At 41.0% G+C, this 24,080-nt stretch overlaps 2 protein-coding genes across 3 annotated transcripts; both read right to left on the bottom strand.

Annotated features, from left to right (window-relative positions):
- Window positions 1-159: 159 nt before the first annotated feature.
- LOC136342100 (zinc finger SWIM domain-containing protein 5-like) lies at window positions 160-23,171 on the bottom strand. Of its 2 annotated transcripts, none has more exons than XM_066287584.1 (13): window positions 22,778-23,171; window positions 10,153-10,264; window positions 9,825-9,952; window positions 4,795-4,931; window positions 4,548-4,703; window positions 4,173-4,478; window positions 3,981-4,112; window positions 3,650-3,923; window positions 2,891-3,599; window positions 2,538-2,773; window positions 1,837-2,486; window positions 1,547-1,781; window positions 160-1,283 (listed from the first exon to the last, which is right to left on the bottom strand). In XM_066287584.1, the coding sequence occupies exons 1-13, from the start codon at window positions 23,130-23,132 to the stop codon at window positions 1,015-1,017; spliced, it is 3,699 nt and encodes a 1,232-aa protein (XP_066143681.1). In that variant the 5' UTR covers window positions 23,133-23,171; the 3' UTR covers window positions 160-1,014. The 2 variants fall into 2 exon arrangements, with proteins under 2 accessions (XP_066143681.1, XP_066143683.1); XM_066287586.1 differs by having other exon boundaries at window positions 2,891-3,596.
- Blm (Bloom syndrome helicase) lies at window positions 5,045-9,762 on the bottom strand. Its single transcript, XM_066287589.1, has 7 exons — window positions 7,741-9,762; window positions 7,532-7,694; window positions 7,328-7,479; window positions 6,666-7,116; window positions 6,381-6,610; window positions 6,023-6,328; window positions 5,045-5,965 (listed from the first exon to the last, which is right to left on the bottom strand). Exons 1-7 carry the CDS (start codon window positions 8,889-8,891, stop codon window positions 5,083-5,085), a joined length of 3,336 nt encoding a protein of 1,111 aa, XP_066143686.1. The 5' UTR covers window positions 8,892-9,762; the 3' UTR covers window positions 5,045-5,082.
- Window positions 23,172-24,080: the final 909 nt, after the last annotated feature.

Genomic DNA, 24,080 nt, shown 5'->3' with positions numbered 1-24,080 from the left:
AAGAAAACATAACGATATTGTCGTATGGATATAAATCAGGTACAATGTGGATAATACTAAAATTGCAAGTTAAAATTATCCTTAACAATAAAATTTTAATGTTATAAACACGCTTGAGGGTATTGTGGGTGTTCGAGTTGTCAACAAAACTGCAATCACTAAATTACAAACATTATTTTATTCACATTATCATAAAAATAATCCATTAATTAATTCTACACATACATCTATGTGTATAGTAATACATAAACAGAGGACCGACTATGCATTCTGATCGTCTAGACGTTATTTTTTATAAGTTATGTACACGCTGTACAGTCCGGAGGTGCCATTGCGTGGACGCCGCTCTTTTATTTTGGCAAATGTCTATATACACAAAATGGCGTCGCGGTGGCACGATAAGAGTTCCGACAATAATTAAAATAATAATCACAGCTCTATTTTCATTTAAAAGAAAATGACAAATAAATATATAGTTAGAGTCGGGGGGGAGTAGCAAAAACAATTGGCTTATGACGATTTTGTACTTACACAAGTTGACCTAAACGCTATTTACAGTCTTGGCAATATTTACAAGAGGTGTGCGAGCCGACGCCAAAAAGAACGAGAAATGGCGGCGCTGTCGAAAGGACGGAGCGGGATTAGCGGCTCGAAATGCGCCCAAGGACACGTTTCTCCCTTAACAAAAAACACTACATCTTTGGCTTAAAAGAGAAAAAAAAGTTAAAACAACTAAATTGACACCTAACTAACTATTAATAATAATAATTTAAAAGCCGAGATCGATTCGTGGTTGTAATTCCAAAAAATGGTCTCCGACATGTGCGGAGTTTAGTACAGTTGAATTTCCGGAACCAACAACCTCTTCATCAGTCTGTCAAAAAAAAAACATAAACTAAACAACAAAATATCACGAGAGAGACCGAATATTGCACTCTAACGGGGTAGGGGGCAGCAGCCCCTGTGGAGACGGAACTGCGCAGCTGTGTGCGCGCAGCACCTCTTCAGCAGTCATCAGCCGAACCGCTCCTTAACTAGGAACATTAACTTTTTTTTTCCTTTATACGCCACCTTCATATTCTCCAATAGCTGCGCAAATTGAGCGTGTCCATCATGCGCAAGCGCAAACGTATCTCTGGCCCTTCCTAAAAACTCGATAAAATCTGCGTAGTGGCGGGGGGAAATATGTGTCAATCGCGAGTGCGTGGTATTGACGTACGCCGCTACGGCCGCCTCCAGCAGAGGTCGCAACGGTGGGCGGTCAAAGGATAGTGGCTTCGGACCTAATTAATTGAATAATTAGTAATTGGAAAAAGTGTGAGATTTTTTTTTGACTAATTTCTAACATTTCTCACATTGCTGACGTACCTACAAAGCTCAAAAATCATTAATATTGTTTTTTGTTCTGCCAGCATCCTAAAAGATGTTAATAATTTGATGACGGTCACTTTTCTAAAATTTTGAAGTATTCTTTTAATAACTTGCTAACATCAAGTTTATAAAAATAAGGTGAGGTCAAAGCAGTAAACCGTTACCGAAGTCTTACCAGGGGCGGAACATCGACTGCGAAGCGGCGCGTGTTTGGGGTCGGGATGGGGCGGCGGTACGATGGGAGGCCCACCCGGGGGCGTGGCCCCGCATCTGCGCAGCACGTCGCTCAGAACGGTGGCGCATTGCACATTTTTAACGAGTAGCGGTACCATGTGGCCCAGCTCGGTTTTGCCTAGGGAGTGGGCCAATGCCATAGCCCAGTGGATGTCGTTGATGGCCGGATGCGTATCCTGGAACCAGCCGAACATTTGTCAAATTTCAGAAGTGCTGTGACTTAAAACTCACCTGATTGTATGCCAAATGCACGTGTTTCATGGCTAACATTCCCAGCTTATACGCTCTACTTGGATAACCACGATGTTCCATATACCTTGCGATGGTAAACAGTTGCGACGAAGTCATTATCAGCGAAGCGGCGTCCACCACAATCTGGTAGGCCGTTTCAAAGGCCAGCGCCTCGTTTTCGCATAATGTGAGGGCATTGAGAGCGCAATTCGGCGGATCCTTGGTGGCGCACTGTAAGGCCAAAGTGCGCGCACATCCGCTCAATTCCTCCTGCTGCTGGAAGCTTAGCTGCAGACGTAGCATGGTGCCTCGCGACATTATGGTGGTGGCCACCGGTCCTGCAGCCTCCGTTGCCGAAAAGAATTGATACCAGTTTTGCATTAACGAGATGAGGGCATCGAGGCCGAGTTCCACCGCGCAGGTGACCAGCCAGCGCACCATTTCGCGTCTGCGCCAATTCATCGATGATAAGGTCATACGCATAACCTGTAGTCCCAGTTCGAAGGCTACGCTCAACAGAGTAGGATGTCGCGGGCTGTTTTCAGGCGTGGCGAAACGAAAGGCGTCCTGCGCCAGCTTAAACAGGTGGGAGGAGCTATGGATATGCCGCTGCGACGATTCCAGCACTGTACGTAATCGCATTACCTCCCCTAGGAGATTCACAATAAAAAAATTTGTGGTAAAATGAAAGAGAGTGGCACCTTTCGCCGCACTGAGCATGGTGCTACTCAAGGCGCATTGTTGACTTTCGATGTGGCCCAAGGTAAACCAGCGCGGGGGCCGGCCCGCCCCGGCCAACGGGCCGGCCCCGTTAGAGCCCCCCGATGGGCCCCCGTCGCCGCCCTCACCCTCCTCCAACAGCGGCAAACGCATCGCCCTCAAGCCCACTTCGTACGCCAAATCCGGATAGTAATTCAGCAACGACAAGAACAAAAACCTGTCAATAAACATAAGAATAAAGTTCAAATTAAAAATTATATTATATGACATGTAAGAGAAAGTGGTAAATTTCTTTAAACTAATACTAATTTGAAAGATAACCTTGCTTACTCACCTAGCAAAAGTGTGCATCGGAATAGACTCTGGATGTATTCCAATTCCCAATCCACTAGTCGGACCCGCCTCAAGCAAAATAATGGCCTGCCTCCTCAAAACAGCCACTAAACTATTATCTAACTCAATCTCTTGCAGCTTGGCAATAAGGCGATCCTCTTGCTTGCAGGCCTTCTCCTGTGCGTATAACCCAACAGGCATCACGCGCTGTTGTCCCAGGCCTATCAACGCCACCTCAAAGGCCAAGGTTAAATACGTCTCTGCCCTGTCTCTGGATCCAACTACCGGTACGTGCTGGTAGCGCGGTCTTAAATTGTGCTGCTCATCCATGCTCACTAAATCCAAGTAACTGGGCGTACGTGGTCTTTGATCATCGGGAATAGTGGAGGCGTCGGCTAAAGTATCAAACAAGCAGCCAATGGGATCCAGCGGATGCCCCACCCACCCATCCTGATTGGCTGGCGCACTGGCACTCGTAGTGGAGCAGGAAGAACTCATACACGCACCTTGACAACGCGAAGTGCACGCTTTAGGCTGTTGCGAGGAAGTACCGGCTTTTTGCTGTTGGCTTTCATGCCACTGACGTTGCGCCTGCAACTGTTGCTGCTTCATCGTGCGCACCACCGACACAGCCAGCCGCAAAGCTGCTTCTGAATGTCCGTGTGAGCGCAGCGAATCAACTCTTGCCGCGCACCATGGTATCGATTCTGCTTTAATCAATGGAATTAATTAAAGTTGTTGCAAAGTGAAAACGTCTTACCGTTCCAAAGAGGTTGTCCCTGAGAATTAAAGCTTCCGTTGGAATTTGAGTTATCGGGTACATGGGAGCAGTACGTGTCACTGGACAACACGTTTTTTAGATGCATGTTGTCCCAGGACATGGCCACTGCGTCTAGAGCGCGATGGAAAATGGTCCGCGGCAGCACTGGTTTCGAATGCCCCCTGGCGGACACTCTCAGTCTTTTCGCACCCCGAGGGCTGTAACTCGGCTCCTCGTCATCTGATTCGCTTGAACTGTCTGACGACTGGTAATTCTAACAAAGGAAAACCCTATACAACAACTCGCCAAGGAAAAAACTTAAAATACTCACAGGCCTGTTACTTAATCTGTCTCTTTCTCTCTCTCGTTCACGATCCCGTCTTTCTCTCCGTTCCCGGTCTCTCTCCGAATACCTATCTCTCTCGTACCAATAACGATCCCTGTCTCGGTCTCTGTTCACATACTGTGCACAGAAAAAAACAATCAGATAACTCCGTTTATTTTGACTCAATTAAAAACTTACAGAGTCCCGAGGGCCACCCACCAACTGCACACGAAAATCCGGGTCTTCGGGGGGACACACGTCCATCCGAATCCACTTGTTCAACTGCTCTTCCCACTGCGTCTTTTCGAGTGGCGTGCAGCCCGGATTCAGGACGATGCACACCCATAAGGAACCCAATTGGTCCCACAACTGCCGACATTTGTCCGTCATGGGCGTGCCTTGCGATTTCCAAAGTTGCAGACGCGGGTCTTGAAGAAACTGTTCGGTTATCAGAGTGAGCATTCGCGCGCCGTTGGAATCTTGTGCGCGTAGCATTTCACGTACCTATTGTCAGTAATTAATTTTAACAATAAAATATTGAATTAAAAAAAAAACATCAGCTGACAGACTCACTTTGGAGAAGAGAGAGTTCAATTGTTTATTGGCGTTATAGTACGTGCCTTGCGCGAGATAGGAACGCACTTGTTCGCATACTTGAGTTTCGTCCAAGTGCCACGAGTGGGCATCGTCAGCGGCAGCACCTGCGGTGGGATCAGGAGCGCCAGCAATCTGTCAAAACAAGTGACTTCAAATACAAGAAAAACAATCTAATACTTAATATAATTAAACATTAATATATGACTTTACAGTTGTTTCGAACCTGATTGATTTCGCTGCGCTGTTGCAATATCTCGTCAGCTAGTTTCTGTGCAGTGGGAAGCACCTCGGTGTGGTGCTCCGCAATAAGATATTGCACAAACTTTTGCAGCTGCTGTCGATCCATTTGGAGAAGCGTTTCTGTTGATCGGAAAAGAAAATTATTATTAGTGTTATACATATTTAAATATAAAGAAATTCGCTAAAAACGGGAACCATATATTGGATTTATCAAATAAATAAAACACTTAAAATAAAAAATTAGCAATTTTATTTGACAATCAATTGACACTTATCTAATGTGAACGGGCATCAACCCTAAACCTCTACCCTTGGTGTTGCCCTTGGACTTCCAACCACTAGCTTTAGGCTTAACCTTCTTTCCACCCACTTTCCTCCTTTTGAAGCCTCCCGTCTTTCCGGTCCAGCCGCCCCTCTTGCGTTTCTTCGTGCCCCGATTCGAAGGCCCTGCAGTTTTAAAATCACCCATCCTTTCATCATCTGAAAACTCATCAATCCTTTCCTCACTCTCCGGCTTCTTCAACGAGGCCAACGGAGCAATTCCGTCATGTTCTTCTCGAAACTTCTGTGTAATTTTCAAAAAAAATTCTCCGTATTTGTTGTAGTTAGCAACAGTGACGTGTTGGATCTTGAGCATTTCTTCTCTGGTCATAGGGAGATGATCGCTCATTGATTTAATCGCTGCGAGATTCATGACAGACGAGAGAGTCAGATTACGCTCCATTGCAAGTTTTCTGCACTCTTCTAGAAGCTCTTCATGACACTGAACTTTAAGATGCGAGATCCGCAATTTTCTTGCAGCTTGAAGCTTCGCTACATTTTGTATTTGAACACTGTGTGGTACCACTTCTTTGGAAGTTGACGGTTGTGCTTGTTTGATTTTAACCGCAACTGCGGGCGTTTCCCTGCGTCTTTCGCTGCAAACTGAAATCGCCATTTTAGCTGTGGAGTTCAAGAATTGATAGAACTTTGGCCCGGGTTTGAGGTAAACCACTGGAAAATCTCCGGTGTAAGCGCAGAAATCCTGCATGACGTGTTTGAAAATTAGTTCTTTTAGTATTCGATGGATTTCATTTTTGTCCATGGAAATCCCTGCGCCATAGAGAGGATGCCGGTTATGACCTTTGGATAAAACTTTTTTGGTTTTTGACCCCCTAAAATAACAATTAACACGTTAAAAAGTCACTTACACATCAATCTACAAGACTCACTTGAAAATCTCTGCTACATAAAGTAGAGTAACATTCTCCTTGCTAGTTAAATCCCGGAGGATTTGACAGAGTTGCCGTGCCTGCTCGCTCACCTCCACAGTCTTGTATTTGTCAATGTTAAGACAATTGTCACAGGTTGTCTCTTTATTTGCAATACAAATGCGCCGGTCAAAGTGCTCACCCAGGTAAATCAGTTGCAGATACCTGCGACAATCTACCACGTTTTCGGCGAAGCTGACCATTTTTTTTAAGTTTTCGTCGTGCGCATCCAGTGTTTTTCTAAGGTTTTTGTCACGCTGCATCAGCCTGGTACGGATTTTGATTAGTGGAATTCGACGCGCGTAAGGCTAAAAGTTACCTCTGCAGACGAGTTACATCTCCGTAGGAGTAATAGAGATAGGAGTATGATACTTCTCCGTCACGGCCAGCCCTGCCGCTTTCCTGATAAAAAGCTTCTACCGATTTGGGAACTGAGTTGTGAATTACAAACCGGACATCCGGCTTGTCTATACCCATTCCAAAAGCTATGGTGGCCACGATTACGTGGAACTGATCCTGCATCCATTCCCGCTGAATTGCTTCACGAACCTACCATTAATACAATAAAATACAAATTTAATTTAATAATTAAATATAAAACTACCTTATCGCTCATCCCTGCATGGTAAGGCTTCGCCTTCACACCCAATTGAATAAAATCGTCTGCCATCTTATCACAATCCCCCCTACTCAGACAATAAACAATTCCCGACTTTTTGGAAAATTTCGAAGTTATAAGGGCGGCGATTTCCCGAGTAGCCCCGCGGTGCTTCTGCACCACCTCGTATTTGATGTTAGGTCGGTTAAAACTACGGATGAAGCGTTTGACTCCTGATAATCCTAAAATATTAATAACGTCGTTTTCCACTTGTTTGGTGGCAGTGGCCGTGAGACATATAATGGGCACGTTGGGGTAGTTTTTGCGCAGAACCCCCAATTGTTTGTAATCGGGTCTAAAGTCGTGGCCCCATTGCGATAAACAGTGAACCTCATCCAGTACGAATCGTGCCAATTTGCCACGTTGATATAGAGCATTCAGACTGTCTATTGTGGCCCTAAATTGATAAATGGTATCAAGATTATATTGAAAATGTTAATAAACATAGAGGTGGTTCATTCAGAAGAATAATGTATGCAAATAGAGTACTAAACACCAAATAATAGTAAAAAATATCCAAATAATTCCGCCACCATTTACGACAATTTTTCATGGTCCATTGCTCAAAAGAACAATGGTCCACCCCCATACACTATTGACTCCCTCACCTTGACACATTAATTTTTTCAGGAGTTAGATACAGGAGCTTGATAGCCGGCTCACGCATACTCAACTTCATATAAATTTGATCACACTCTTCCTTGGAAACATCAGAACACAAATGAGCAGCACCAATATCCAGCGCATTCAATTTATCCACCTATAAATATTCATTAACCTAATACCTCCTTAAAAACTTAGTTAAAATCTACTTGATCACTGATCAAAGCACGCAGGGGAGATACAACAATGGTAACCCCTGGCATTAAAATGGCAGGCAACTGGTAACACAGACTCTTGCCACCTCCTGTGGGCATCAGCACAAAACAATCATGCTGCTGGAGGCTTGCGTTTATAATCTCCTTTTGGTGGGGCCTAGAACTCTTAGTTAAACTCATTATATTTAAATAATAAGACGTACCTAAAAGCCCTCAGACCAAACTTTTGATGTAAAACATTTAACATCACATTTGAATGTTCATAGGGGCCACGGAATTCTATAGAATCATCATGTCGATCTTTGAAGCCTTGTGAAATTGGCTCCTCTTCTTCAAACGCACTTTCCTCCCAGTTGAAGTTGGAAACCTCACTGACGAGGTTTTTTGTATCCACTTCCATTTGAGCCACATTTGCAGCTTTATATTTGTTATTAATGAATTTGTCACACAATTTTTCTGATTTTGATTCATTAATAAGATTCCCAAATCTTCGTTCAAATTCATCATCATCCATGTAATCAGCACTGCTAATAGCCAAGGAGGATGTAGTGCTCTGAGTGGAGCTAGGTAATTTTTCCTTACAACTGAACTTATTTTCGGACTTTATTACTTGAGATTCTCTCTCTATTCTACTCTCATTTGAGGTATTACCACTGGAGTCAAAATTTGAGCTTGTAAAGAAGTTAAGAGAAGGTTTTGTAGTACCTTTGAGAGACTGTTTTAACTCATTTGTTGAAGCAAAATACTTGCTAAGTTTGGGTGAATTAAATGCGTGTGGACTGCTGGAAGTACTTGAGTTTGATAAGGCTTGATCCATTCCACAAGGCTTGTTGTGTAATTCATCCAAAACACTTAGTTTTTTATTGTTAATTGCAGTTGAAACAAGTTTTGTAAAAGTAAAATTCTTGGTGGTAACTTTGGACTCTGCTGTGAGTGTGCTGGGGCATTGTACCTTAGAGCTCTGAGAGGGAAACAGTTCTATTGAAGTGTAGGTCTTTTTAGGTTCTAGATTGTGAATTAAATCTTCTCGAAGACTATCTTTAGTCAAAGTGTATTTACTTGAAATTTGCAAGTTTTGATGAGCTTCAATGGAGTTTTGTTTCATGGGGCTCTTATCAATAGACGATTCATATAATCTGTCGCAATTTTGTGGTTCTAGTGTGTGTTTAAACTCTTCTTGAAGATTAAAATTTGGCATTAAGCTTTGCATAGCAACTAACCCATTTTTAGAGGAATCCGAGATGGCGACACTGGTAGAATCGATTTTGGAAGCTTTAGCTTTTTTGAAATCGAACTTCTTGACTTTGCTGAGATCCTTTTTACGGAAAAATTCGAAGAAATCATCATCTTCCATGGTCAATTTCTGTATTAGGTTAGGGTAAATTATACACTCGCCGAACACATTTCTAGCATCGGAGGCGTGGAGTTAACAAAATATAAGACATAAATAAACGATTTTACCATTATTTTTAATTAAAATAGAGCAATTTTAACACAAACGCGACGAAAAATATTAGTAAATAACTGTATAGAGAGACATAGCGGCCATTTTGACAAACGACGCACATGACTTTAAAGTGACAGTGTTGAAGGCTGGCAAAGAATTGGAAAGCTGCACGAGGTTAGCCAATAACGAACATTACTGACGTCATCGCAGATAGTCGTAAAAGCTTTATACGAATATTTATTATATATGCTCAAAAATAAATATAAAATTGGGAGACATTTAAAATTTTACATTGATTACTCAACAGATTTAAAAATAGATTTTAAAAAACTTAACATTCCAATGTTTACATCCATTATAACAAAAAATGACAATAAAATAGTCGTTCATCTACAGATGGAAGTGTTATATAATGGTTTGGGACAAGTTGTAATCGTTTGTGCGGTCAAGATAAAATCGAAAAAACGGAGGAAAAGTGGCAAAGGTTGTGGTCAAGCGTAAACAATGAAAACGGAGCACGGAAAAGCAAAAGTGAGCGACATTCAAACGCGGGGGGCGGCTTTAAACGGTTTAAAGGGGATATGTCAGTACGCACAAGGCGAAACAGAACTGTACTAAATTTAGTACAACTCTGCAAGTTCTCTTCATATGGCAATTCACTTGTTTAGTACAATTTCCAACTTAAAGGGGATATTGCACAGGGCGCTACGGGCGACATTAAAGCGTGCAGTCTCGCCTGGATCGATATCTCGCCGCCTTGCTACCTGCTGCCTCAATTATCGTCTCATCCCGTCATCGGGACGATTAAGACTCTTTGTTCTCAACGATTTTTTTACTTACCGGAAATAGGAACTCTGAGACGGACAACCTCGGCATTGCGGATCCGGTAAAGAGACAGCGCCACCACGTGCTGACACCAAAAGATGTCCCTGGTGTCGCATGTACACGTCACTGACGTTATCTTGCACCTGTCACAAAAGAATAATTTATGGCGCATTCGGAGACACGCACCAGTAATCACTAATTGCGACAATATGGTCGAATTCTTTTACTGTCTGGTTTATTTATATCATTGCGTTAACTTCCTGCGGCCATATTATTGCGCATTTTTTTGAATGCCTGAATTCACCATTAATACAATTATCATGGCGCAAAAGCTGTTGCTCACCTATCAAAACTGACAGAGACTTTGAACTTGTGGGGGGGTTCCGGTGCACCACATGGCAGGGAAGCTGGCGGGGAAGTCTTAGGAGCCGTCACGACACCGCTCAAATGGAAACCTGCAACAAAATGTCCCATGAGAACCATAAATGCTCATCTGGAGGGTTCTCACGACCTGCCTGACCGCTTCTTGGAAATTACGCTCGTTTTTTTTTTTTATTATTTTAAGGTCGCCTATTAATGTTTCTTTTCTCGGAAGCTGTTAAGTTTCTACGTGGAAGCGTATTAAAACTTTACGGCCCATTATGGTCGAGAGGTGAAATGTACTAGACTTAGTACAATTCTTTTGTTCAATCTAAAAACATCTGCTTTCATGGATAGGTATCAAATAAAGCACACATTTTTTTTTACGTCTCGAACTGCATTCGCAAGCTCTGAGGGGCAACCCGAGGCTTTGTTCCCTCAATCCCTTACAAAGCGCGAGAAAAGACTCCGCACAATAGTTTCGAATTTATCTTTGAAATCCCTTTGGTCTTGTTCGCAGACAAGAGGTAGTTCGAAATGTGATGTGGGTGCATTCAGAAAACAAGCGGCAACGCCGCCTTCTTTCTCCGCCGTTGCTGGTCTAGGTCATCGTCCCCCCTTCCCACTTCCGCGTGACATCCGTCAAGGCTGTTTTTGTTTATCTGCCAGTGGCACACGCAACCGATGACGCCGTTGCCACATCGTCCTACTTTTCCGTGATTGCTACGAGTGCTCTAAATGCGCGTCAATCGGAAACCCCAACTCTAAACCAGCTGCTCGACAGATAAGCCTAAAAAGTGGCATTTATTTTGATTTTTAAAGGAAAAAAAAAGCGCCATGAACATGACAACGTCGCGCGCACTTCTCTACCGGTATGGCGCGTTGCATCCGGCCACGCAATCGCCGCCCATGCGTCATCAGCGTGGGAATTTGTTGTTTACGCGTAATTCCGGAATGCAGTTGTAATAGTAACATTTCATTCATTATTTGTTTTGTTTTGGTGACGTCACTCGCTCGTACGCACGCACGCACATGCACATGCACACACATACACAAACACACACAGACGCGCGCGCGCGTAAAAATACGCACAAACGCTACACACGCACATACGCACAAACACAAGCACACACGCACATACATACTCACACACGCACACACATCCACACACTCACACACATCCACACAAACATTCAAAGACGCATACATACACACATTCAAACACACATTCACACACACATACACACACACACATAAACACACATACACACACACACATACATACATAAACGCACACACTTGCGTGCGCGGGCGCGCGCACATTCATTCGATCAAGGGAAAAAAATTGTCGATGGTGTAGAACTGAGATGCCCTTTTGCCTTAGACAAAACAAAAGAGAAATCGGGGAAAATCAGTGCCGACAGTTAAGGAAACGAATTAGCGAAGGGCATGGGCGTGGTACAGGGCGCCGCGGCGGCTATTTTAAAGGGGGTTGAGTGTCTGGACGAGTCGGTCCTCTTTAAGAGCGTCGCGGCGTTGCGGCGTGCCGCCAACAAATCGAGGGTATGGAGTGTGGCACCAGAGACGGACTAAAAAAATTTCGTCACTGAAAAACAATTTTTAGGCACCAAAAAAATGGTATTCATATTAGTACAATTATGAATGGGAAACTTGGAAAAACCATATTGACAATGTTATTGAATTAAAAAGTTCAAAGAATTTTAAAAAAGTATTATTGGGGTTAGTATTTTAGTACAATTGAGAAAAAGCAATTTTCGGAATAAAAATGAAAAATATTATTCGTTGACCTATGAAAGGACTCAAAAACCTATTTTTGTAGCCAAAAAAATAATTAAACTAACTTTATCGTAGCTATAAAATTTATAAATCGTTTTAAAAATTCAAAACATTAAACAATAAAACTATATTTGGCAATAACATACTAAACTTAGTACAATTTAATAAAAACAGCAAAAAGGTTCTTCTTAATAAGGCAAACTTCTTTTCTTCTTGCCGAATGCGGCTCTGCTTGGCTGGAAAGCACCTGAGCCCCCAATTTGTCACCGGGGTCGTCTGTCGTCGTTTTGTTCTCTTTTCGGGATTTCAGGTGCGAACCGCACCGGTGCACCGTGCGAAAATAGATCCGCTATTTAAGTCCTTTGACCCACATTTCTATTGTTCCATTTCGCTTAAAGGTAATTGTACTAAATGGCTACCAAAAAAAAAAAAGAACACGAAAAAACCTTTTTGGTTTCCCCTTGCTCTGGTCGATCCAACAGTCGTTTTCCCCGGGAGCTCCACGTGATAATAAAATTTAAATTACTGAAGCGCCGGCGCTCAACGCTTACCAACCCCTATCGATCGGCCACTTGACGTCACACCGGTCGTGAATGGCTCACGACATTGCCGCTCCACTCCAAATTCAACCTCATTCCCATCTCGCCTCTCAGCGCTTTGACGCGTAATTATACTTGAATTGTACTGAAGCCGGCAACGTGGCTCGAGTAAAAAAAATATTGCTAGTAATTTGTGTAAACAGAGAAGTGTGTCTATATGTATTATGTAGGCTGGCTTGGCGGACGATTCGCTGCCTTACGGAGGCGGCCTTAAGGGCTCTAGGGCGAAGGGCGGGGACTGATCAAGAGGGGGGGGGGGGGGGGGATGTAAAATTTGCACGGACGGCGACAGAGAGGGCCTTTTGGTTAATAGATAAGTGTCATTTTTTATTAATCCCTGCAGATCCGTTGTTTCCAAGTATTTTTGCTCGGAATTCAAGCAGGAACGAATCAATAGAAAGATATCGCTATGTTGCAATAAAATTAAGTTAGTACACTTCTATAAATGCATAACTTCATTAAAAATGTTCTTCTCGCACAAACCGGCCTAAAAATTTGCTTTTCCAGGGGAAATTGATATGTTCTAAATTGAAAACAATTATTACTTTTTGAGCTTTACGTTTTAAAATCAATGTTTTTTTCAGACGAAGTATTTACATTTTTTATTTTATTACTTATCACCTGCTTTCTTTTTTCTATTTAATTGCATCTTTTTTTAATCCCACGTTACGCAATGGTACCAACTTGAGTACAACTATGTAAATCAGTATTCTCATAAGTATTTGAGAATTATTTAAGAAAATTTTAAAAAAATGTATCTACAGTAAAACAACCAAAAATGAATTGTTCTAAATTGTCCTACAGGTTCGTTAGAGACTTTGGGTGTGAATGAGAAATAAAAAATATTTCTTTAAAAATTATCTAGAAAACACTTTAATTGTAATCCATAATTTTTTCTTTCAATAACACCTGAAATTTCGTTTTATTCAATGATAAGGAAACAATTTACTAAACCGTTTTGTAGCTTCCTTAGCAACTTTGATCGGATGAAAAATATAAACATTTTATTGTTTTATTCTAGAAGTCTCTTTTTATAGTACTCCCTTACTTTTCACGCAATAGCACTTCCCACATCCACCATACGAAATTGTACTAAACTTAGTACAATTATGAGAAACCTTACTGTTAAACAAAATCATGCAAACTAACACTACAATCTCCCTCACAATGTTGTCGTAAAATGGCCCCTTCTAACGTAATCAACGCTGACAACTACCCGAGAGAGCGTATTTCTGTTCGTTTAGGGGGGAGGGAGGTGCTAGCCCCCTATCTCTTGTCAGCATAAATGGACCGCAGCACTTACAAAATAAATTATAAAACAATATTTTCAGTGTATACACCCCCTTTTGTATCCTTTTAATTCGATTCCCTGGGAGGACTGACATGCACAGAGGCGTAGAAAGCCTGTATCGGAAATGTACTAAATTGGCTACAAAGTTGTAGTGTTTTGCGTTCTCCCGAGCCTCGTTCACACGTAAACTTATTTAATTTAAAGCATATTGATTTGTACTAAAAAAGCGCATACACATGGCACGTCCGAAATTGAAATAACTTTGCTGCAATATGCCGCCAGACACGCCAAAACTTATAGATTCCTTTCAGGAAATTTATATCTCTGCAGCTCGGCAGGAGCCTCTTTTCTAGGATTGAGTTGACTCACACACATGGACTTTTTGAATGAATCAGCCTGGATTCGAATATTAAAGTGTTTCTAGTAAACATGTGAATTGTGAGTGACCTCTAGCTCATGTTAGAAGGGTTTATTAAGTTGTATTACATTGAGAGCAATTATTTATTTTATATATTTGATATTGCGAGATTGAAAAAAGTCGTTCTTATTTAAAAAAATGTTAAAAATTGTACTAAACTTACAACCAATAAATTCTCTTGATTTGACACCTCAAACCTACGTAAACGTGGCAATTCAGCCCATGTATAAATATGGCAGCGATTTGTATTATTTATCATTGGTAATGCCGGGGGGTTTTGCCATTTTCTCGATGGAAAAGAGCCGTTTTTCCGGCAACAATGAAAAAGCGGCGCCCGTCTACCGAAAGTAATGGTCGCTTTTTTGCGCGTCCGAATTTAAATTTTATTCCGCGTTGAATTATTAGCGAAGCTCGCTGAAATATTACGCTTTTCCCGTAAATCCGCCGACGTAGATTGAAACTGATTATCATGAAGCAGGGTTGTCGCGAAAAAGTACCAATCAGAAAATCAATAGTAGTACAATTTTTACTCTGGTTTTGGGTTCTCCGTTAAATTTGAGTTTTTTCAATTTTCCATTGAACGGCTTCAGGGCGATTACTTCGGCAATTTGCAGCAAATTCACTGTTAAAAACCGCTACCGTCCGAAATTGGGAGAGAAGGCGATAAACTCTAAAGTCAATCAAGGTGTCCTTAGTCAGGGCAGAAGAGACTTAGCTGAAACAAAAAAAAAATGAACCTTTACTAGAATTAGAATAATGTTTTTTCTGTTCCGACGTCATTGACGTGTTGGTGCAGATCGTACCGACCTGGCAACATTGTTTCACTGATTACCGTGCAGGTGTCGTCGGTCTGTCGACGGCAGGTGCTCCCGGCGGCGCACCAGAAAAACTAATTCTAGTGGGTTTTTTGCCCGCTATCAGCAGACTAATTATAGGCTGAATTTACCGTTTCAAATGACTTTAATACACTTCGTTTCCGCGTATTCTGGTCCACGGTAACACCGAAAATCTTTGCAAAGGGTCGCGTGGCCTCCGCGATTTTCCGAATCAACAAGCAACAATCCCTTCTGGCGTATTAAAGGGGCGCCGACGGCGCGTCCCGACGCCGACCGACCCATCCACTTTAAGCTGGCTAATTATATCCCGGTTAAGCGGGATCCCCGTTTCGGCCGGGTCAACCTGTTTACCCTCCCGATTCCCTTCGCCCCGATTGTCTTTCGGTCTTATCTTGTAAAAGATTTATTCATTCATCCCGTTTAGTACAATTATTTTCGCCCTTATATTGACTGGAACTATCTAAAATTTTGTAGCACGCATAAAGCTGCTAAAAAACTTGCGTTCTGTATATTGTACTATTGGAAAATAACTTTTACTAAATTTAGAACCACTATAAAAAGTGTTTCTAACGGCTATTGGGGGCACATTGAAATTATGTTGGTTACACCATTTTTTGTCATTGCACTTATTAAAATTATTATTTACGGGGACGCGAATAAAATTGTGCGGAAAGACAGTTAAATTTCCTTTCAAGTGACGGACGTTTCCATATCTAAACCGTAATATTTAACGAAAAAATGTTGTTTTTGTCTCGTCTTAATGGTTAAGGGATTATTTTGGCATTTTTGCTGAAGACAATTATGGTAGAATTGTAATCTCCAAATTCCACGTGACAAAAAACAGTAGTTTCTCAAGGCAGCGGCACATATACTAAATTATGACGCTGTTCTAAAACAAATGCAATATTTGACGTTATTATGCAAAAATCTGCTTTGTTACTTTTATATAATTTGGGAATAAAGCCTCAGAAAGAAGTTTCGATTTACAACAAAGTGGGAAAAGATGATGATAATGATACTATAACATTTCTAAAAAATTTGTACTAAGTAAAGTACAATTCAAAAAAACTTTGAAATATCGTCACACCGACTGTTATTTTCAATCGCAGCGATTGTACAACTTATTTACGTTTAATAGAAACTTCAAGCGGGCACTTGAACCGTGACACCTGATGGTACAATTAGCAATAATTACTTCATCGGTACAAAACCGTATCAAATCGCACACACAATCGCCCACAGCTGGGTCCGAAAAAAGCCCCACGCGCTTCTCACATTCACAATAATTCTATGATAAAAAGCTATTTCAAAATGACCTGACGTCACTGGACAAATGATAATCGAATCAGTACCGGATTAATTGAACGAGGCGCCAAGTTTACGTAAATCGCAATAATTGTACTAATACGGACTGAAATTTAAAAATAAATGGCGCCGTATGTTGGATGCGCACAGCCAGGAAGCGGACGAAGTTGATTAATATTCGAGGAACCCGTTAAGGTACCACCTTTTTTTCGGAAATGTGTGTATGCCAACATGTGTCAAGCAACGGTACTTTTATCTCTGTTGTTATTATTTATTGATCAGTGATGAACAATCTCCGATTTTAATTAATTGTACTAAATCAGTTTAAAGATAGTACAACAGGATTTCTTGGGTATTAAATGAGTTTAGCCAACACACGTACCCAACTACCATCAGACACTGTTTATTTAATGTCCCCCTTGAACAAATAACCTTACAGGAGTGCCTCTTCCCTACAGAGAGAATTGTACTAAAAAGTTTTTTTTATCTTACCGGCAGGTAAACAAAATGTAAATGAAATAAGCGATTAATATTAAACAGGTCCGGATTATTAACTTATTCAAATCGGGCCTTGCAATTACAGTTAGCCCGAGAGAAAAATGCGACACATATTCACGGGGCCCATTTGTACTAATCACAGTACAATTCAGTGGCCCTCGCTCCATCATAAATAAGTCGGCGATAGCCGATCAATATGGCGTCGGAGATCGGTGGCACGAAGTTGCTCTAGGCAAATGAGATCAAAGGGAGCCGCTGCCCCCTCTCTCCCGCCGGTAGCCCCAAAAATTATTATTTGCTTATGCGAGAAGGGTCGCGGACGTGACGCAACCACAGTGTATGGATCTATCGGCCCGTAGAGTTGGGAGCGAGCTTTAGGAAGGGAATTCTATTGTACTTGTACTTAATATAATAATAGTATTATTTATGAAGCTCATTAAGTCTTGTTCGTAATAATTATACAATATTTTGTAGAAGTGCTTTCAGTTTTCTTTAACAATGCAGACATTTCGAACAATTTGAGAAAATCATACTCACTTCTTTATAGAAAAAAACAAATTTTTTTATGTAGTGTTACTGATCAATGTTACCGAGTTTATAAAGAATTGATCATATTTGTACTAAACCTAGTACAATATACTTTCAGCCCCTTAGTTACTGCCTATATAGCAACCCATCATACTTCTTTCTTTTTTATACAGTACCCCTAACTATAGAGTAAATTTGAAACGATTTATTTCAGCCCTATGGGCACTTACTGCCGCTTGTTGACGTAATCTAGTAAACGAGGACAGCTTCCTTCATAATTGTACTACACTTAGTACAATTAATTTCAGCCCCTTGGGTATTTGCTACCTACGTAGAAACCCATAAAAATCTATTCTCTCCCATTGCGCAACGCGGAGCTCCACAAAAACACGCCATCTGGCCTGACGAGGCCGTTTTTTCCCTCCCAAGGAAACGCCTCACGTGGCTCAAGTGTTACTCCATGCGGCAACAAAGTAACAAAGCTGCTTCATTACAATTCGGTATCAAAGATTGATGCCCAAGTGAAATAATCTCCACTTGGGGGCCGTTGGCCTCCGACAATGGTGTCCCATAAATTAGCGCCACCCCTATGCCCCCATAAAGGTCCCTTGTCGTTACGGCCCCACCGAGATTACTATGACGCAGATAGCGCATCGTCGAATTTAAATTTTAAATAAATATACATCTAGTTAAGTGCAGCTGTTCGGCCATTTTCGGCCCTGGCCGGTATGCAGATCAGACTTATGGTCTCAGGATTTGCATACGAATCGTGTGATTATTAAATATTGTTTCGCGCTTCCAGCGGTAAATTGATTCAGAAATGTCGGACAACAGACGAAGATTCTGCACAAGTCTGAGAGACTGTCTAGTGTTTGTTTAGGTATCATTGGGTCGGGTCAGGTAGTTCCATCGGGGGCTTATAGATCGACTGGGCGTAATTTTTAGCGGTACCATTTCATCGAAGCCATAATATGTCTGGCTTGCGCATTTCTTACTAGTTTTTTTTGTTTTGTTGCTTTGTACAAAAAAATTTCTAGAAAATTTTACTTCTTTCAGTGCTCGTTGTCGTCTTTGAAATTGTACTAAATCAAGTACAATTAGAGATTTTTTTTGAACTTTTTTAATAATTGTACAATTTTTAGTACAATTCCATATCCGGCATTACACAAATCCAAATCGAGCGCCGTTGACAATGTCCGGGTATACTAGCCATCCAGGCAACGCCTCCCCTTTGACATTTAGACAAAATGTCAGCGCATAAATCAAATTACGCGGAGCTCATTGGCCTATAACGTCCGTGTTAAAATAGTACAATTGCCTAGACAAAGGTCCAAAAACGTGAAAAGAATGTTTAAAAGAGAGCGTAGTCGGCGTTTCAAACGTTTTTTTCATGTGTGTATGTGAGTGTGCGTCACAACTTTCCGGGCACATCATCATCATCATCATCATCATCATCATCATCACAAAATCGTATTGTTTCGACGTACAAAGCATGTCCAAAATTTGAATACAACGAGGAATCTATTCTTTATTTATAAAAGGGATTTCCAGCCAGACAGAGACTGCCTTTGTCCGTCTGTTTGAGGCGTTTAATTAACAACTTTTCGCGTTGTACTAAAAAACTGATAATTGTACTAAACGGGCGATGCGTTATTGTTTCCGCTCCGCAACTTTTTCCCTATAGAGATTTTCCAATTAAAACTTGCTCCACCGAATTCCTCTCTCTTCTAGAACACTCCCGAAAAATCTGAAACATTTTTAATTTCGTTTCTTTCAAAAGCGGCTAATTCTTTACTTCTCAACGATCTCGCATGTCGTTGAACTCCCAGGCAATTGCAATTAAGATGACACAATAACGAAACAAAAGAGAGCCGTATAAATAGACCGAGCGGGAGGCCAGGTAAGCGAGGTTGAAGGTTGACCACTCGGATGATGATGATGATGATGCCGGTTCTCTCCGGTGATTAATGGCGCTTTGTGTCCATGGAATTCCAGTTATGTCGGAGCTTCGAATGCGAACGTGGCAACAGCGCCACCTGACGCACAGCGGCCACAAGTGGCCGTTAGAAAGGGAGGATTTTGGTGCACTCTCCCAAAGGCGAGCGAGGAAAATGTTTAATGCAATCTCCCTTAAAATTTTATCGTAGTAAATCCGGTACGACGGTGCATTTTATTAAGAGCAATATTGAAAAAATATTTCATATCACTTAAAAAAAAAGAAATAACTGTAGAATGATAATGACTCTCATGAGCTTTTTTGTGATTTCATAAAACGTCAATTAAGGAGCTGCATATGAAGCTAATGAAGATAAATTATAAAATTAGTAACAATTCTACAGAGTGTTTCGAAAAAGCGGTTCATCATAAAGTGTGATTTTTTTCAAGTGGGACCATTACATTTTTTTCACGTAATAGAATCTCCTCACGAACTTGTGTTAGTTCATAGATTTTTCTTTCTCTAGGATGCAGCGACTTGAAGCTATGATATTTAAAAGAAATTTTAGACAATTGCAGTGCCTCATAAAAAAATTCATATCAAAGTTAGTTTAAGTTAGACTTTGACAATTTTGAGACAGAAGATCCCCTTAGTGGGCACGAACATTAGTTTAGCGGAAAATACATATACGGTGTTCACAATAACAACTTTTATTTTCATCTACAACAACTTCAATTTTCTAGATTTTTCAAATATGACAGTGTATTTTTTTTAATCAAATAACACGACATTCAATTAAATTTTCTTCATTCTAGTATGAAATAATGTTACGTTTATCTTAAATGTTACCTGTATTCAAGCAAAACGCGACAATTTATTTTATTCAGTCTTGAAAAAATCATGAAATAACGCGATTCCTCAATTCTATTCCGTTTAGTAGAATTCTACAAATGTTTTTATTGAATTATTTATTTTTAGAAAAATCGTATCTCTATAAAGTAACTTATATTGCAATAAGCAAGTCAAAATTTTAAATTTCCTACAGATTCAAGGATACCCATTGGCGAATGGTTCAATTCGATTGTCAGACAAATATGGAAACTTTCTGGTAACTGTCAAAGAATTATTATGGTCGAAAAGTGAGGTTAAGAATTACATTCAAGAAGGTTATGAGTCGTCATGCTCGTTAATTAGTGTTCGTTTTTATAACGTTACTAAATACAAATACATTCCAGCGCGAGTTAGTTTATGCTAAATTTATTAGCTAATTCAGCCAATAAACCTAAGGAATGTTGCTCCTTTTAACTCGATTCTCAACCGAAGAGAATTCTCCCAGCTGCATGAAATCAAAAGCTTTTAGACCTGGTTACCGTGATGGCCCCCCGAAAGTGGTTTTTTACTTGAACGCTCCTTCGAACAGCGTGTCAAACTTTCTTGCACCGCGTTCCCACCCATATCGTTGCACCACTCTTTTGTTCTTTCTGGTAATTTTCAATCTCGGGGCAAACTGCGACGCGTGGCAACATCGCCACGCGCGACACCTTCACTCTCAGCTGTTTGGCGACGCTACGTCACCGCCTAACGGAGGCCCGTCCTGTGCCGAGCGCCGTTCGGCCCTTCTTCGGGCGCTTTCACATGCGGCAACGCCGCACTGTGTCACTGTGCTTCACGAGATCAAAGGTGGCCTAGAGCTGCACCGTTGCCGGCTCCTGTAGGCGCCGCTGAAATTGCCTAGGTGCCTCTAATAACCGTAATCATCTGGGGCTTCATTAATATAACTCAAGAGGTAGACAGACAGGTCCTCCCTTTCCTGGAGAAAAAGTACCGAAAAGGGGCCTCAAGACTAATTCTCGTTCTCAAAGTTCCTCGAACTTATTTATTTCGCTTTAGTTTTAATAATATGATAAATGGAGCTTTGCGCTCGCTTTTTTTTAGTCCAATTTCGTTAATGGTGAGTCGTCACGACTAGTCATTTTTTTCTCCTTAATTTGAATTGTCGTTTTTAGATCTGTCAGAGCAATTGTATTAAGTTTAGTACAAGTGGCTGTACTAAGGAATGAATCTTGAACACTACACCACCTTGCTTTTTTATGTTACAATTGGTAGAAAGTACTAAATTTAGTAAAAGACTGATAGATAAAATAATGTGAACCTTCTAGAGCATGTTTTGAGGACTAAACTAACATACAGAGTTGAGTTGATAATACGTAAGTTTAAGGTCGCAAGTTCCCTCCGCCAGTAGGGCAGTAAAAAAATAGAGAACACAAGAGGTGTTTTCGAAGGAAAGTGATAAAAACTTTCAAATAAATAAATAAATACTGATAATTTTGTTAGTAATTGTACTAAATTTAGTGTAACTCTAAAGCTTTTTGTAATTTCTATTTAGAACAGTTCAACTTTATTTAAAAGAATCTAAACTTGTTTTAAATAATTTAGAGGCACATCAGACAGAATTTACTAAATATTGTACCTGAAAAATTAAATTTCAAGTAAAAATCTACACATGAGCCATTTCAGCAAATTGTTACGATGGTAATTAGCATTCTAAGCTACTGGTTATTTGAGACATAGGTTAGTTAAAAAGTTGTTATTTTTTTAAAAGGTCTAATGGAATCCGTTCATGATAGTCAGATTGGACGTTTTTAAAGTGAGCTGCATTAGATTTCTAATTGAGGACTCTACTAAAAATTTAGAGGAAAAAGCTTAGACATTGATTCAAACAACCTCAAGGACCACCACAAATGTAAATCAGTTTAAATTTTCAACTTTTTGCAAATTTTGACCCTCTCTAGAGGTTTTCTCCTTTATTTTGGCTGCGGTAATTGAATTTTGGAGGCTTGCAAAATATTAAAACAAAAAAAAAAGATTGAAAACTGGGTTTGGAAGGTAGGCATTTCAGGAAATTGTTTGAGGTTAGTCATAAGGCAATGATGATCACACAACAAACTTAAAAACTCATTCTACGGCACTTTAACTAATCATTACTATATTGCTCATCACTTAACCCCCCTTATTGTCCTCCCGCCCAGACCAAGGCAAATATTTACTCACAGCTCTAATCTGGTCTCATATAGATAAACCTAAATCCTCCTGTGTGTGTCCTATCTATGAGTGTGGGTCTCAATAATGATGATGACACCTTGCAAGCAGTCCTATAGGCATTGCCGAGTGGGTGCTTTAGGAGAAATGTCCAATACACACCCACTTGTCTATATGTAGGTAATTAAACAATGCTGGGGCAATTATGAGTGCTGTATGGGAAAAATTGAGGAAACCAGTTGGTTGGGTGTGGCGCCCCATTCAAGGCTGTATATGCTAAATGTCTGTTTTATGCGTATAGGTGATAGTAATGAAGGCTTATTAGTGCAGTGACAAAATCTATGTTTAGGTACCCACATACCAACTTGCAATACATTATCCACACATCCGTTCTCGAGCAACTTCATTCCTTTGCAGAAGGCTAAGCTTCCCGGTTCCTGATTGTTCTGGACTCGGCTGAGGCTCGAGTACATGCAAATGTCCCTCTCGTTCCGGGGGAAACTCCAAAAGACAATCCGTCGTTGGACCGGTTCGGGAATCCGATCGTATTTCTCCTCGATGCGGGCAAATGGTACTGTTTCGGCCACTTTTTTCGCGGTCACGTCCAGTAGTGAATCAGGGTTTCGCGGGGGCGGCGGTCGCAATCGCAGTGGGGCACAACAGGGCGGCAGGGCCCCCACGGGGGGGCGTCGGGGCGGTAGCGCGTCGTGCGCCATGCGTCGCCGAACGCGCTCGATCACACACTGACGTTTAAATGCGAACGCCTCGAACTCGAGAAGGGGCGTCGAAACTGAAGTATACTATGTTGCCGACTTGACGATTTTTAAACAGGTTTAATCTTTTTGAGGCTCATTCTCCTATTAACAAACCCCAACGTTTTTTTTTTAATTTACATGTTCATCATCTTAAGGAGAGATTAAATGATATCATGTAATAAAGCCGTACCCGAGAATTGTCTCAGATATAAGAGTTGCTCTTCAAAAGCTCTACGATGTCAACGATTTGGACTTGAAACATTACAAAATATATATTACGGACATTACGAAAATATTTTTAAAGCGCTTTTCTCGATCAAATTTCTTAATAAGATTTGTGTTTCGAATTTTTATTAAAACTTTTTAACTCTTATACGTAGATTCTAAAATATAATCGACATACTTTAATATTAAATAAGTGAACATTGACTTTCTACGTGTCCACGTGGCAACGCAGCATTCTTACAACTCTCCCCACTCCACCATCCAGCTGATTACCCCCTCCGATGACAGTCATTTGTTTATGTTGGCCATGTGCGGGCGAAGGATGCGTTCACGGCATTGCCAGACTGCCTCGCTTTTATCAGTTTTTATTTGCCCCCCCCGCAATCACCTATTATCAGTGGAACCATGGCGAAATCGATGCCGTTTTCTCCATTTATCCCCAGAAGCGCGTAATTTTATTATTATCACAGTCAGGAGAGTTTCAAGAAAACAACTCTCATTTGGAAACCTTAATTGCTTTTGCAAGAAATTTCGGGGAATTTTGCTAAGTGCTCTTGACTTTCATTCGACTTCGAACTGGTATTAGCTTTTAAGGGGTAATACATTGATTCTATGTGCCCTGAAAACTACTCTTAGTACGAGTTTCCAAACTTGAAAAGCGGGGTATTGCAAAACGGACACCTG

This window comes from Euwallacea fornicatus, chromosome 11 (genome assembly GCF_040115645.1).
Source record: "Euwallacea fornicatus isolate EFF26 chromosome 11, ASM4011564v1, whole genome shotgun sequence".
In the NCBI taxonomy this organism is placed as follows: Eukaryota; Metazoa; Arthropoda; class Insecta; order Coleoptera; family Curculionidae; genus Euwallacea; species Euwallacea fornicatus.
This window is presented reverse-complemented; position numbering and strand designations above follow the sequence as displayed.